The sequence below is a fragment of the Lepisosteus oculatus genome, chromosome 6 (assembly GCF_040954835.1).
Source record: "Lepisosteus oculatus isolate fLepOcu1 chromosome 6, fLepOcu1.hap2, whole genome shotgun sequence".
NCBI lineage: Eukaryota > Metazoa > Chordata > Actinopteri > Semionotiformes > Lepisosteidae > Lepisosteus > Lepisosteus oculatus.
The window spans coordinates 27,997,023-28,010,897 of NC_090701.1; the positions used below are offsets into that span (position 1 = coordinate 27,997,023).

The window sequence follows — 13,875 nt, forward strand, 5'->3', positions numbered from 1 at the left end:
TGAACTTCTGGAGTGAGTTTGCTGCACTGAAAGTAAAGGGGCCGAATAATTTTGCACGCCCCACTTTTCATTTTTTTATTAGTTAAAAAAGTTTCAAAAATCCAATAGATTTCGTTCCACTTCACAATTGTGTCCCACTTGTTGGTGATTCTTCACATAAAATAAAAAATTTATATCTTTATGTTTGAAGCCTGAAATGTGGCAAAAGGTTGAAAAGTTCATGGGGGCCGAATACTTTCGCAAGGCACTGTAGATGATATACAGATATCTGTTAGACCCTGCCTGTGTCATATGCATATTGTACTACCTCTATAGAAATGATTAAGTGAACCACTTCTTTAAGGGTTTTCTGGAAGAGTGCAGCTTACGTGAAATCCTTTTTTTGTCAGCTTTGAACAGATAAACTGTTGATTAGGACAGGGAGCACTTCTCTTAGTTAGCCCTAATAATACAGCTCCCCCTGTGGGTCTACTGTGCAGTTACAGTGAGTTGTGTTGGTTCAGTCAGTTGAGGCTCTGATACTCTGATGAGGTTCACACCAGAATTGTTTCTTGTGAAACTGGCACTGGATTGCACATCAGGATGATGTGAAGAACAATTCCAGCTGTTACCCTGATGTTTAATTTCAGTAAATGTTACAATGGTGTTCATAAGGCTTACCAGATATGACCTTTTTTGTTTTTTTTTGCCAAAATACCTAACTTTTACAAAAACAGTATGATGGCTGACCCTTATTGACCCAAACAAATAAAATGTAAATAAAATAGCAACAATGATAGAATATTGTAAATCTGAAGGAAACACCATAACCTTTGAAGTCATTACAGATGCTCAGTCATAGGTGAATGGTAGTACTGTCCCCTTTCTCCATTCTTTGGGCATTGACCTGCAGAAGTGGTGTGCTTACGTAATGAAACACTTATGCACAGAGACACATTGCTGATCAGCTAAAACAGCCTGTGTCCTATTGGAGATATGTGGAGCTGTAGTCCAATCCCATGAAAAGTTGATGAGATTCTAAAGTGGGTCATTGTCTCACATGGGTTGTTTTCAGTGTGCTATACTGCCAACATCAGCATATTGCATTAATAAACATAATTAGAGGCTCTCTCTGTATCTGAGTACCTCTAGTGATTCTCTGATTTTCTGAAAATGTCCCTACTTCGGAACACCAAAGGGAACAAGCTTGCCTCAGCTGCTGTTTTTAAAATCTGTGCAACACTGCCTGTGTCAATGTGTTCTTGAGATCTTATGTAATGGTTGAATTGGGTCGGCAGTAATGAAAGTGTATTTTCGCATTCATTGAAGTGCAGAGTCTTATTTAAATATCTTTGCCTTGTGTGGCAAGAGGCAAGGTTCAAGGGTCGCTGAAATGTGCTGACGTCTGCTATCTTACTCTTAAATTATTATTTTCTCTTTACATCCTGCTTACTGTGATGCTTTCAATTTTTATAAAATTATTTTTTGAACTTCCTCTTTCCACAATGAGAGTAATACAGCTGTGCACTGTGTCCTTGCAGGACAATGGCAGACCTCAGTCTGAGTGATGCCCTGAGCGACAGTGCTCCCCCTGCAGGCTCCGAGGCGCTAGTGGAAAAAGACTTTGTGGCATCACTGGAGGCACAGAGCTTCGAGGATGAGGTGGGCGAGACTGTGGGCAGGACTGACTATCACCCTCTGCTGGACAAGGACGACAATGCGCCTGAGGGCAAGAGCAAGGGTAAGTGGGACAGGTGTGCACATGGAAGATGTGACTGGTTTTTCCTTGAGCGCTGTCCAGTGAAAGTGTTTGATTAATTTTGAAGGGTGTGATAAGGGCATGAACCACTGGGTGATGAGAACAGCCTATTTAGCCTATCAGAGTTTGTTTTAATAAAATAGGATATTATTGACTTAAGTGTGTTGATCCAAGAATCCCCATCTGCTGTTTCTGAAAATTTCAGTGGAAGTCATGTACACTACCGAGAAAAGGTTTGTAAATAGGTTGGGCTGTATTCATGTATTTTAAAACTAAAATGTAATTATATCTTCATAATTATTTTGTAATATAATTCAGAATTACTTAGTAACACACAATGATATTGACTGTTGGATCATTTTGTTGAATCTAAATATATTCCATATCGTTTGTGATATACTTTTGTTCTCTTATGTAATTTTGTAATCTAATGAGATTTTCTTGTATTTAAAATATACAGGAATATGGCCCAAACTAGGGCCTTCACAAACATTTCCTTGATACTCTACAGGAATGGCTCTTAGACTGATACTTCTTTGAAGTGCTGCTTCTTTGATACAATGCTGCATTTAAGGAGGATAAGCTGAAAAACTGATAAAAAAAACCCTCTAAAAATCAATAAGTTGGTTTTATAACCTGGGGCAAAATCCATCATGGTTATCATTTCTCAGTTAAGAAATTGCCCAAAGAGATCGAGAGTACAGTCGCTCTTCTGGTATTTTTCATTTTTGCCCTGACTCTCACCTTGTTTTGCACTTTTGAACCATGATGTCTTGACAGAGAGCTGCAAGTAAACGTGCTGGTCATGTGGTAAAAGAAAGTCAAAACATCACTGTGAATTAATCTGCTTAATGTAAATGGCAAGATAAAAATTACAAGTGTAGAAGCCTGTAGATATTGGTCATTTATTAACCATGATTTAATGATCTTTTTGAGCTCTGTTCCTATAAGTATTATAGGAATCCTATTAAGTATCACATAATTTAACCAGATTTGGAAATATCCCAGCATTTTAGCCTCTGCTATTGGTAACTTATCCAAGCATTAGTCATTTTGTGTAAGAATTAAAAACACAATAGTCATTGCAGAGCCTAACCTGTCAATACTGCATTATCTTGAATAACATGCACTTGGTTTGCCATGAAACATTTTTTCACACAAAGCAGGCACCCCCGTAATAGTATGCAAAAAATCTGGTGGTGGAAATGGTGGGACCATGCATGAGCTGATGAACATGAAGTATCATTGTCATTCTCAGTCCATTGCTTACCTTTCATTATTATGCCTTTATATTATTATTATCATGAGTGAAAATGTGTGAAAAGTGATAGTTATAGCAGCGTGCGATATCAGTGCTTCAGCAAGTAAATATGGAAATCCTGCACATGAGAAAAGAAGCTTAAATCCTTGACATAAAACTGTCATTCTACATAGAAAGATAGTCTGTCTTTAGACAATTCATAGGAAATAGTCACATATTTTGTTTAGTGTGCAATTTTTCACAAAAGTAGCCATTGCTTTATTTGAGAAATAACTGTGGTGCTGATGTTCTGCTTGCTGAACTAAAATTAAAGTAACTGAGACCAATTTTAATTCCTTTTAGAACATGAAAGGCTTCTCTCTGCCCTTATCACAGATGCCCTTAATCCTTTAGAAAAGTCTGATTGCTGGTTTCCAGGGTTTCTCTGTAGCTTTATCTTTTTATGATGTCAAGGCTTAAACTGTAATTATTCCAGGTGTGATTAAAGAAATTCAGTTGTATTTTCCATCCATCCATTTTCTAACTGCTTTATCCACTACAGGGTTAAGGGGGAACTGGAGCCTATCCCAGCAAAGAACGAACTCAAGGCAGGGTACACCCTGAGCGGACACAGGTCTATCACGGGGCAGACACAGACACAAACACAGACAATATACACTCGCACCACCACCACCAGGGCCAGTTTTCCCAGAAGACAGTTGACCTACCAGTATGTCTTTGAATTGTGGAAGATAACCAGAGCACCCGGAGGAGACCCATGTGAAAATGTGAAGAACATAAAACTCCACCCAGACAGCACCTTAGTTGTAAAATTGAACCCAGGGCCCCAGAAATGCTAACGTCTGCGCCTTAGAACTGGGGTGGCAAGGCATCTTGACGCATTATATTGATGAGTGGATAGAAGAGATGCAATGTGCAATCTGGATTTTTTTCACTTTTTCCTCACATTGCTTTCTATATTAAGTCTTCAGAATTCATTTTTTACTAGAAAGACATTTCTCAAATTAATATTGAATTTGAGTGAAGCAATTATTTATAAAGGGTGGAAAGGAATTAACATGAGATTTATGTAGGCAAGGGATAAGGTGGATGAGGTACAGTGGGCAAGAGTTCAAATGAGAATCTGTCAGTTAGGTTTTACCTACAGCACAGAAAGCAGTGACCAGCTTCTGTTGGGTGTTTCATGCACTTGGGGACACTGGCCTGGCAGTTAGAGCTGAGTAATGGGAGAGAGAGTGACAGAATGTGGAGGAACAATTGTTAGAGCTGGGGACTGTGGGGGAGAGAGAGGCAGTGGGGGTGGGTACAATGATTAGAGCTTATGGCCCAGACGGAGAAGGCACTATGTTTAAATCTAGGAGTCTGGGCAGAAGGCAGTGTATGAAATTGATATTGTTAGTTTCGAAACCGGAGAGAGAGAAGCAGTGTGAATGAGGTTAGCTGCAGTTCAGTAGTTAGAGATGAGAAGAATCAGAATGAGGGAGGCAGTGCAGGTCATCTTCAGGTGCATTGTGGTGGCGTTGCCTTGAGGCACTGAGTTTGCTGAATGATGCACAGCAATGTGTGTCCTATCTGTTTGTCCAGGTGGTGCAGAGCCTGTGTTGGAAAATGGAGAGCAGGAAGCAGAGAAATCTGGTAAGAACTATCCCACAGTCCTTCTCTGACCCCTCTGACCCATTACCCCTGGGGACACACTCCTGTTCACCGTCTTCATCTTGCTCTTATGTTGTTTTGTTTTTGTATTTTTTAATTTAATTTTGCTAGCTTTTAAATTCTGTAGTTTCTGAATCTGGTGCGTGTGTCTGACCTGTTTGTTTGTGTTCCTGGGGTACTGCCTGTTTGTGATATCTCATGGGCGTTTCAGAAACCGCTATGAAAGGGGTTCCTAAATTGGGTTCTGGAGAGCCCTGGGACTTCTCAGAGAGAAGTAGGGCCACGCATCACACCAAAACAGTCACTCAGTAGTAAGCTCGTCTCATTGACAGAAGTGTTTTGATTGCATTTGTTAACAATTTTATTTTCTCAATACCAGCAATACAACTGCCTCTCCTACATTTAAATTTAATTTTATATAACTTTCATCTTGGATACCCCTCTTCAGGTTTTTGTCTCCAAGAAGGACATTTCTTCTGTCTTTAAAGGCAGACAACATCTGGATTCGTTTTTAATGAACAAAGGAACCTTAAAATGTGTTGGTACATGCCTGTTGGGAAAGGTTTAATGATGATAATGATTCATTTTCCTCTCACATAATTTGGAATTGCTTTCACATAACTCCAGTAATAACCATCTTATTGTATTTCTGTGTGCTGTTTGAGACATGAATCTAGTAGTCCCACAGAAAGGTGTGTACTTTCCTTACTTTTTGGGTCCTACTGGTAAATCCTCTTGTTCCGATCATTAGGATTATGTTACATACAGAATTGAGAAATGATCATGCCAGAATTGGGAAGCCTGAATACTTAGATCTTAGACCCACTGACGGAGATTGATGGTGTCATTCCATCAGTGTAATAGTGCAAATATAAAGCAAAGCCTTTGTGCTATTCTAACACAAAGAGGGACGCAGAGAGGAGACTGCATGTCGAGGTGTTGGTTGTGTCATTGCTATAATATCAGATGTCGAACATCTCCAGCAAATCCTCTGCCATTTCCTGTTGTATTGCAATGAAGACCCTTGAACACCAGGAACTAAAGACAGCCGATGATGACATTTCATTCATAGCGTGGCCTTCCGATTTGCACGTGTTGCCTGATATAAACTCTTCCAAAGAATATTTCTGCTTGTAATCAATCTGCTATGCAAAAATGCGACTCTTCCACTGTGGAGTTTTGTTTTTACCGTAACAGGATCAAGTACAATATTTATATAATTTTCTTTGTAAACCTGATAGAATTAACTCAACTGGGGTGAGAGGAAAAAACAAAAACCTATGTCGCTTGCATGTGTTCTCTCCATGTTGGCAGAAGCAAACACTACAGACTAAGGTTGTGTAGGAGCTTTGTCTTTTTTGCAGTGGACCCAAGTGGAATCTTGCTAAACAGTTGTAGCACTTTGTCATCCTTTATGGTTTATGAAATGAAACCTCAAAACAAATCTCAAATATCTTGGCCTTTGGCAGCTTACGTCTTTGTTCTTCATGATGGGTTTCCCACAGTCTGTCAGCAGAAACACCACAAGACCTTCCAGCATCCTTTGTCTTTATATCGCCCCTACTGAGAGAGGTGCGGTGTAGACAGCATCTGGGTATGGGTTAGCCTGGTGTGTGAGCTGTGACTGACCTCTGTGGTGCCAGAATTCAGTATTTGGACCCGTAAGGAGGTATGTAGAAGGGACTGGTGTTGAGGTGCACCTAAGTGTAGAGTATGAAGGAAAGGAGGTGAGCTGTGCAGGGAATTGGGGAGAGGTTTCAACCAGAGAGCCATTGCTGCTGGATGGAGGCAGTTACACGAAAGGTGGAGAAAGGCCCCGTGTCTGTGAATGGGTTTGTGTGACACAGTGTGTTATTGTGTGCTTGGCATCATTTGAGGTCGGTTTTATTTTTTATTTTCCCTTTTGTTCAGTTCTGCTCAAGCTCTGTGTCCCGCTGGGGTTTGGGTTTGAAGGATTTGATGTTTTTGGAGGGGGGGGGGGATTATTATGGTTGCTGTGGTGAGGTGAATATATAAGTTTCCCCACCTGCCCTCTGCATACACTGTTGTAGCTATGTGAAAACCCAGACTGAATACCCATACAAAACAAAAACTAGCCAACCTGTCCCCCATGCTGGAAATATTTTTAATTTCTTCCAGTCTGAGCAGGATAAGATGCTTTCAGAACTTCAGAACAGCCACAAAACAGAGGAGGCCTTACAACCTGGTGCATTCTGTGTCCAGTGACATAGCCAATGATGATTGTATTGGGAATTGGAGCTTTGGAATCCCCATAAACCTCCACCTCCTCTGCAGGACAGAATAGTAGAGAATAGCCAGTCAGTTCTTACCCTCGTGTCTTTTGGATATGGAAAGAAACTCGGTGACCACTCCCGTAAAAACAAAGTTAGAACATGTAAACCCCACACAGCCAGTTGCCCAAAGATGGACTCAAACCTAGGGCCCTTGTGCTGTGTAATGGGTAGATTCTCTTGGACTGCATGTGGAGTGGATTGATTCCACAGTTGAGTGGTTTAGTGGTGATTGGTGTGATATTTAGCAATTCGAATTTATAATCTCGTCTGTGGCTATTTTACTTTGAACATGAAGCGTTAAAGTTGAAGTAACTTTAAGCCACTTGAGACTGAAGTAGCTTCTAAATTCTAAGGCCAGTCCTTGCTCATCTTGTCAGCTCCAGTGTGTGCAGAGAGGCAAGATTAATATGTCTGCTGTTAGTGCAGTAGACTTGCATGCCTACTTTATGCATGTGGTTATATGGCCATTAAGGCAGCATGAACTCAGTCCTGTGATTGCTGGTGCCATCAGCCAGGCTTTGTACCTAAAGCCTGTATGCCAGTGTGTGGTGTGTGCATGCCTCGTTGTGTGGAATAGACTGATGGCCTCTGTAGCATGGTCTGATGAAAACCGACAAGCCATCTTGCTGTGGATTAGGACAGTGCTTCTGCCTCAGATCCTGGAGGGCTTCTGGCCATGACATTGTTTGCACAATTCATTTTTTAACTGAGAACAAATTATCCAAACTTGTATTAGGACATACAACTCACTGAGCCTTAAATACCTGTACTGCCCCAGTAATTCTAGTTCTCTTGATTCAGGGCCCATTACTCACAGTATATTTTAGATCTGGGCAGCTCCATCACTGCACCTTTCTGTCTGGTTCAGCAGGCTGTGTCTAACTCCTGCAGTGGAATGAATTAGAAGGCCCAGTGATTGGCAGATTCTAAATCAACAGTAGTAGAAGGCTTTACAATAAAAATGTTACTGACTGAAAAAAGTTTGACATGAAGACCAGCAGACCCTACCACCCTGGATGATGGCATTGGGAGTCAGTTTAGGGGTTTCAGGCTGCATGTTGGGGTACAGGGGCAGTGCATGCTTTGGCCTGCAGTGTGCCGAAAGTGGCCTGGGGGCACTGAGCTCCCCTGAGCCCGCTGTGGCTGAGTACTAACCAACAATCTCTCATTCTCTCCTCTCGCCCAACCCATTGCTCTCTTCCCTCCCTCTCACACTCTCTCTTTCCTCGGTCCTCTCACCCACTTCCTCGATTCACTCTTTCTTTCCCTTCTCTTCTCCCTGTCCCCCCCCCCCCTATTCAAGCAGTCTAAAGTGGCATCACCCCCCAAGGATGGACTGACGCCACCTTTCTTTTTTCCTCTCACTCCCCTCCCTCCACTTTAGCAGTTCAGTGTGCTGCTGTCTCTCAAGCCTGGTCCTGGCACTCAGTACTGCCCTTTCCGTCTCTTCCAGTTTTTTCCTCCTTTTTCCCTGTTGCATTTGTGGGGACACTGTCAGAGCTCAAAGGAAACTCCATCCCCCTCTTCTCCTTCTCCATATTTCACTCCCTGTTTTGGTACCCACTGGCCCCAAAAATTTTATCTTACATCTTAAAACCCTATGCAGCCAATCCCAACCCCTGTACTAGGCGGGCAGCCAGCCCACAGCACCCGGACAAGATGCAGTTTATTAGCTTGTGAAGGTTCCGCCCTGTCCGCATGTCCATCTTCAGTGAGCGGACAGTACAACACCAAAATGTGGAAAGATGGATACCTTTGGACATGTGTACAGACATGAGAGAGAGAAAGGACATGACTGCAGAAAGGGAGCCAACCAATGGCAGCCTGCAGACACTCAGTCTATGAACATTAGAGCTATGGACTAATATTACATGGAATGCAAATATTTCAACAGTGGACCCAGAGACAGGACAGTTAGTTATACTGCGTGTACAAGTACGATGCAGGATACATGGAAACAAAGTGCTTAAATCACCCATACATATCTGCCTGTAGGTAAAAATGTGTGACATTGGTTGACATGATCAGAGAAAAGCTAAGATTCAGCAACTGTAGTTATTTTCAGTTCTCTGTCAGGTTGACAGAAATGCTTGCACCCGCTTGCTGGCCAGAGCTGCAGTGGAGAGTGAGTGAGTCCAGCTTTATCTGCGTCCTTGCGTCCTGGACTACACAGGCCTGCAGGTTTCTAACAGGCTTCGCAGACGATTGTGCTTATTGCAGACTGCCATCGGGGAAATACCACTAAAATCACAAAAGCCCCCCACTGTCATGTGAAGTAAATTTTTAATAAGAAGATTGGACTTCTGGAAAATTTCTAAACATTTTTTAATTCTGTTTATCTTTATAACTTTAAGTAGACAAACAACAAGGGTCATCGACATTCTGGCTTTTTATTGAAACAATTTTAAAGTCAGCTTTTGTCTGCAGTGTCTTCCAGGTTTTTTTGTTAAAGGTTTTAAATCGGAGGGATAGAAAAGATCATGCCTTTCTGGTAAAGTGTAATCATGCCTCTTGTCTGGTATGTAGTTTTTTAAGCTGTGTCTCATACCCATACTACTTATCTGGATGGACAGCTTGCAAACCTGACAAGTCGGATCACAGAATTTGGGTTGTACATGTAATAAATGACTAATAGGAGATAGTTTTAAAACAGATTTCAAATAGTAAGGCTTGTTTTAAGACTATTTTTAATTGTTCTTCGGGTATGAGTTTTTATTTATAATGAATATCTTTATTTTGCTCAATAACTAATTTTTTGTGTAGTAATTGCACAAAGAGGACTCTGTTTAGTTTTGAAGGTGTCATACATGACTGAATATGGTCTGTTAAACACATTTTTTGTTATTGTGGAAGTTTGCAGTGATTCGTATTTAGCAATGTCTCATAAAATAAACTCAGAAAACTGTTTTCTTACAGTCACATCACTTAAGACTTAAATTTAACCAAAGATCCTTTCAGTTAAACCACGGAAAAAATACTAGGTAATTGATATTATAATTGATATTACGATTTAGTAAAAGTCTGTTCCAGAATTCAAAAGCGTATCTAAAGGTGATTTATAACTAATATTTTAAATGAAAATGGTTGTGTTCAAAAAGCAGGATGTAGGCATTTTTCAGGGCTCATGCTACGGTGAGGCGGATGAGGTTTTGTGGACATGGGCCACCTGTCTTAGACAGGCCAGAAGCAAACAGCACGTGAGTGGCCACAGTGGACAGACTAAGGAGGGGCTGAGAATGGGCCGGACAGGCAGTGAGCGGAGCACATTCGGCTGTATTTGCTGTCCCCCTGCATCTCCCAGTGCGCCAGTTCACCCTTCCCCAGCTCTCTTCCTGCGCCACTACTGGAGACGCCCAGCTCCTGCGACTACTGCTGCTCACCGAATAACCTCCTGTCTGTATTGCACCGGGACCTCTTAACCCTGCAAATACCAACACTTCACTGCACAGTTATGGCTTTTTTAACTTATTGGCCTTAAGGTTTTTGTTTTGTGGTACTTTATATCTTTTTACATCTGCTTGTTGATTTTCTTGCATTGTTTCTTTCCACCGGGATGCTTGACTGATTTCATGTTTTCACTGGTTGTGAATGGGTGGCTGGGCTTAATGCACACTGGTAACATTGTCTTCTGCTTCTCTCGCATTCTCTCTCTGTGTCTCTGTCGCCCTTTCGCTCTGTCCCTGTCATCCCCCGCATCGCTCGCTCGCATTCCCTCTGTGTGTATGTGTATCTGGAGAGGCTGTGCAGGGAGCTATTGGGGATATTTTTTTGAAGACTGTCTCAAAGAGCGTATAGATTTTTACCACTCTTACCTCTCAGATGCAGTCGATAACCCTGGACAGGGTCTCTAGAGAAAAAGAGCCATCATACAAGTTCTCAGAAATGGGACATTCCTATAGTTGTCTGATAATTAGATTATAGTAAAGAGGACATGTCTTTCCTGTGTTGTGAGGGGAGTGAGTGTGCTGTAGTAGACAGCTACTGGCTGCCAGTTCCCTTATTGATCGGAGCACCAGAATAAAAACTCACTACAGGGATGGTAATTGAGTAGCCTTTGCACCATGACTGTGTTTTAAAAGAGGAATTACTTTGTGGAAGAGAGGGACACATTTTTCGTATCTACGCTTCTAATGAATTTGCAGTCGGTACCAAGCTTTGATTTAAATTACAGTATGCCTACAACTGGTTAAACTTCAGTTGGTTTAAATTGCTGTGTGGTTTGTTTCTGATTGCCTTCTTTGAACTGCCTTAAGAGGTACTGAGGCCATTCAGAAATTCTGTCTGGTGACCTTGCCTGTCTGGGTTGTCGTATTTATCTTTATACATGGATAGCTTTCTTTACTATTAAGGGACTTTCCTGCAACTGCACTCAGTTGTGCCTGTGGGAGTGAACCATGGTAAACAGTAAAGACGGAAGGTGAAATGAGTGCTGCTTTGAGATAAGGGAGTGAGGGTCTCTGAGGGTCTGTAGGTTGAACTTGCAGGCTACACGTATCCTTTGCTCGGTAGCTCTGGTCTGTCTCTGTCTCCTCATTCTTTGTCACATTATTCCATCTCTGTCTCACCGTTTCCTTGTAACACTGCTCCATGTTCTCCCCCAGTCTCAGTAGTCTTATTTCCTCTCTGGGTTTCTCTCCATCTTTGTAACACGTAGAGAATTTTGTGAGGTGAGAAGAGTGGTAATCATTCCTGTTGGACTCACAGCTGTGTTTTTATCTGTCTCTATTCTCACAATTATCAAAATATTTTGTATTTCTCTTTTTCTGTGACAATCCACTGTAAAGGGCTTCAGGCCATCTCTGTTGGTTTCTAAAGTTTATCTCTTGTCGTGTCTGATGTTGCACTCTGCTAATTAAAGTCTTAATACACAATCTGCCTTGTCTTGCCCTGTTATGAATTGGTGGCTTTATTACAGTCAACTGAGTACAGTGTCTTGTCCTCCCTATCTTTCTCAACCGGTGACTACACAGCAGTTTTTGGGTTATAGCTTTCTGGAACAGGCTGCCCAGCCATGGTATTAAACTCGAAACCTGACTTCTTTCAGGAAATGTCTGAGAGAGATCCTTGGAACAATTAGCTACCAGTGACTGAATGGACTCCTCTCATCCGTAACCTATAGCAGAAAGAGTGAGAAGAGCTTTCTGATAATTATTTAGATAGCTTTTTTTTGTCAATTGAAAAGTTTCCATGCTCTTTTCCTATGACCATATTACTCAAGCTAATTTACGAAGTGAGACCAGATTAAACAAATAGGCTGTGATTTTTGTTTCTATTCCTCTCTCATCTCCATTCTGTTTATGCAGAATTTCATTTTTCACTGATAGCTCATTGCCGAGTGTGAATCTGACTGGAAACGGATACCTGTCGGGTATCAGTTCTGTAGCCTTTCCAGTGCCAGTTGAATTTCTGTGTGCGCTGTCCCTGGAGACATCACTGCGGAGATACAGTACAGGCAAGGCTGTTAGGCAGCTCTTGTCTGTGTCTCTGAGGAGCTGCTGTTTGAATCGTGTTGCCCTACTTTTTTGCTCAAGTTCTGGCCTCTTTGTATGGCTGGTGTGCTTAAATAAAAGAAAGAAACCTCTCTTTAATTCTTTTGTAGCTCATCAGTCATGAAAGATGTCTCTACTGTAATTGTGGGATTATAGATTTACATTTTTACTTTTAACAAGTACAAGAAGTATTGTTTGTGCTAATTGTCAAGTTTCCCCTTTTTTGCCAGCAGTGGTAAAAGGTTCACTTTGTTTTAAACAGGATTAGATTCTAGGCTTTTATGTTTAAGTATATCATCTGTAAATCATTGAGAAATTAAGTATTACCAGTGTGAATGATAATATTCATCAGCTGTCAGAAACGGTGAGGTGTACATCACTTTGATAATTAAGGTAATTTGCCAACCGTAAACCCACCTTGATGGATTGAGCTCATTCACAGCTTATAGCCTGAACATTTCAGAATGCGGATTTCTTCCTCTACTGATGTACACTGCACTGGGAGACTGAACCAAGAAAACACTGAGCTCAATTAGGTAAGGTGGAGGTCACTGGGAATGAAAAATAGATGTTCCTGTGATTGCCAAAATCCCAAGTAGACGATTCCTGATGTACTATGATAGAATCTGACTGACTTGTCTCTTACAAAACAAAACCTGCTTTTGACAGGATATAGCCTATAAGAGCCATCTGTACGTCAAGAGCTCAGTCAGCTGCTCTCTGGTTTGTGTGGTTGTTGGTGAGCTTACATAGTGTTCTAGCCATGTGGATTCTGACTGGGGTAGTTTTTTGGGTGTACCAGATCCTGGTCTAGACAGAACAATTAAAAACTGTTCTAGGGCCAGAAATCTGAGGTGCTTGACTGTGCTTCAGGTTTTCAGGGTATTGAGAACTATTCTCTAGCTGTACAGCATCTTACCATACTGAAATGAGACTCCCAAATGACAAATGTCTTGTTTTCACATATACTCCCAATCGTGGAATAATTATCATTGTTCTTCATTTGTGTCTGTGTCAGGTCCTCCCTAATGGTGATGTGTTGCATTTATTTTATCTCTGTTAGGGCTGCTTATTTCAATGTGCTGGAGCTTTTTCGGGTACCAAATTGAGTTGTGCTTAGATGCCGGATAATGTTTGTTAATTTTCACTGGGGAAAAAAGCTTTGAAAATCAGCCTAATACTCCAGGAACAGTGCCCAGAAATGTAGTGCAGGAGGAATGAAGGAAAAGGGCTCTTTCTAGGAGCATGTATGTGGGAGATACACATTGAACTGTAAAGCGAGGGAGCAATCTTCCTTAAAGTGAGAGGATGTTGCTGTGCTTTTCCCTCTTGTCTGAATTTCTACTGCAGGCCAGTTTAGTGTCAGGGGAGAGTACTATGGGAAGATGACCTTTTAAAATGCTAAAACACTTTTCCCTGGTGCAGACTGACTGGCTACTG

The 13,875-nt window shown here is 41.5% G+C and overlaps 1 protein-coding gene across 6 annotated transcripts in view; it reads left to right on the plus strand.

The window, feature by feature from the left end:
* LOC102688794 (microtubule-associated protein 4) overlaps positions 1–13,875 on the plus strand; it is a 109,421-nt gene that overhangs the window by 15,351 nt on the left and 80,195 nt on the right. For all 6 annotated transcript variants that reach the window (XM_069191143.1, XM_069191142.1, XM_069191141.1 and 3 more), the window contains 2 exons: positions 1,521–1,720; positions 4,584–4,634. In XM_069191143.1, the coding sequence (XP_069047244.1) occupies positions 1,525–1,720; positions 4,584–4,634 (247 nt within the window). In that variant the 5' untranslated portion in view covers positions 1,521–1,524. The remainder of the gene's footprint in view (positions 1–1,520; positions 1,721–4,583; positions 4,635–13,875) is intronic.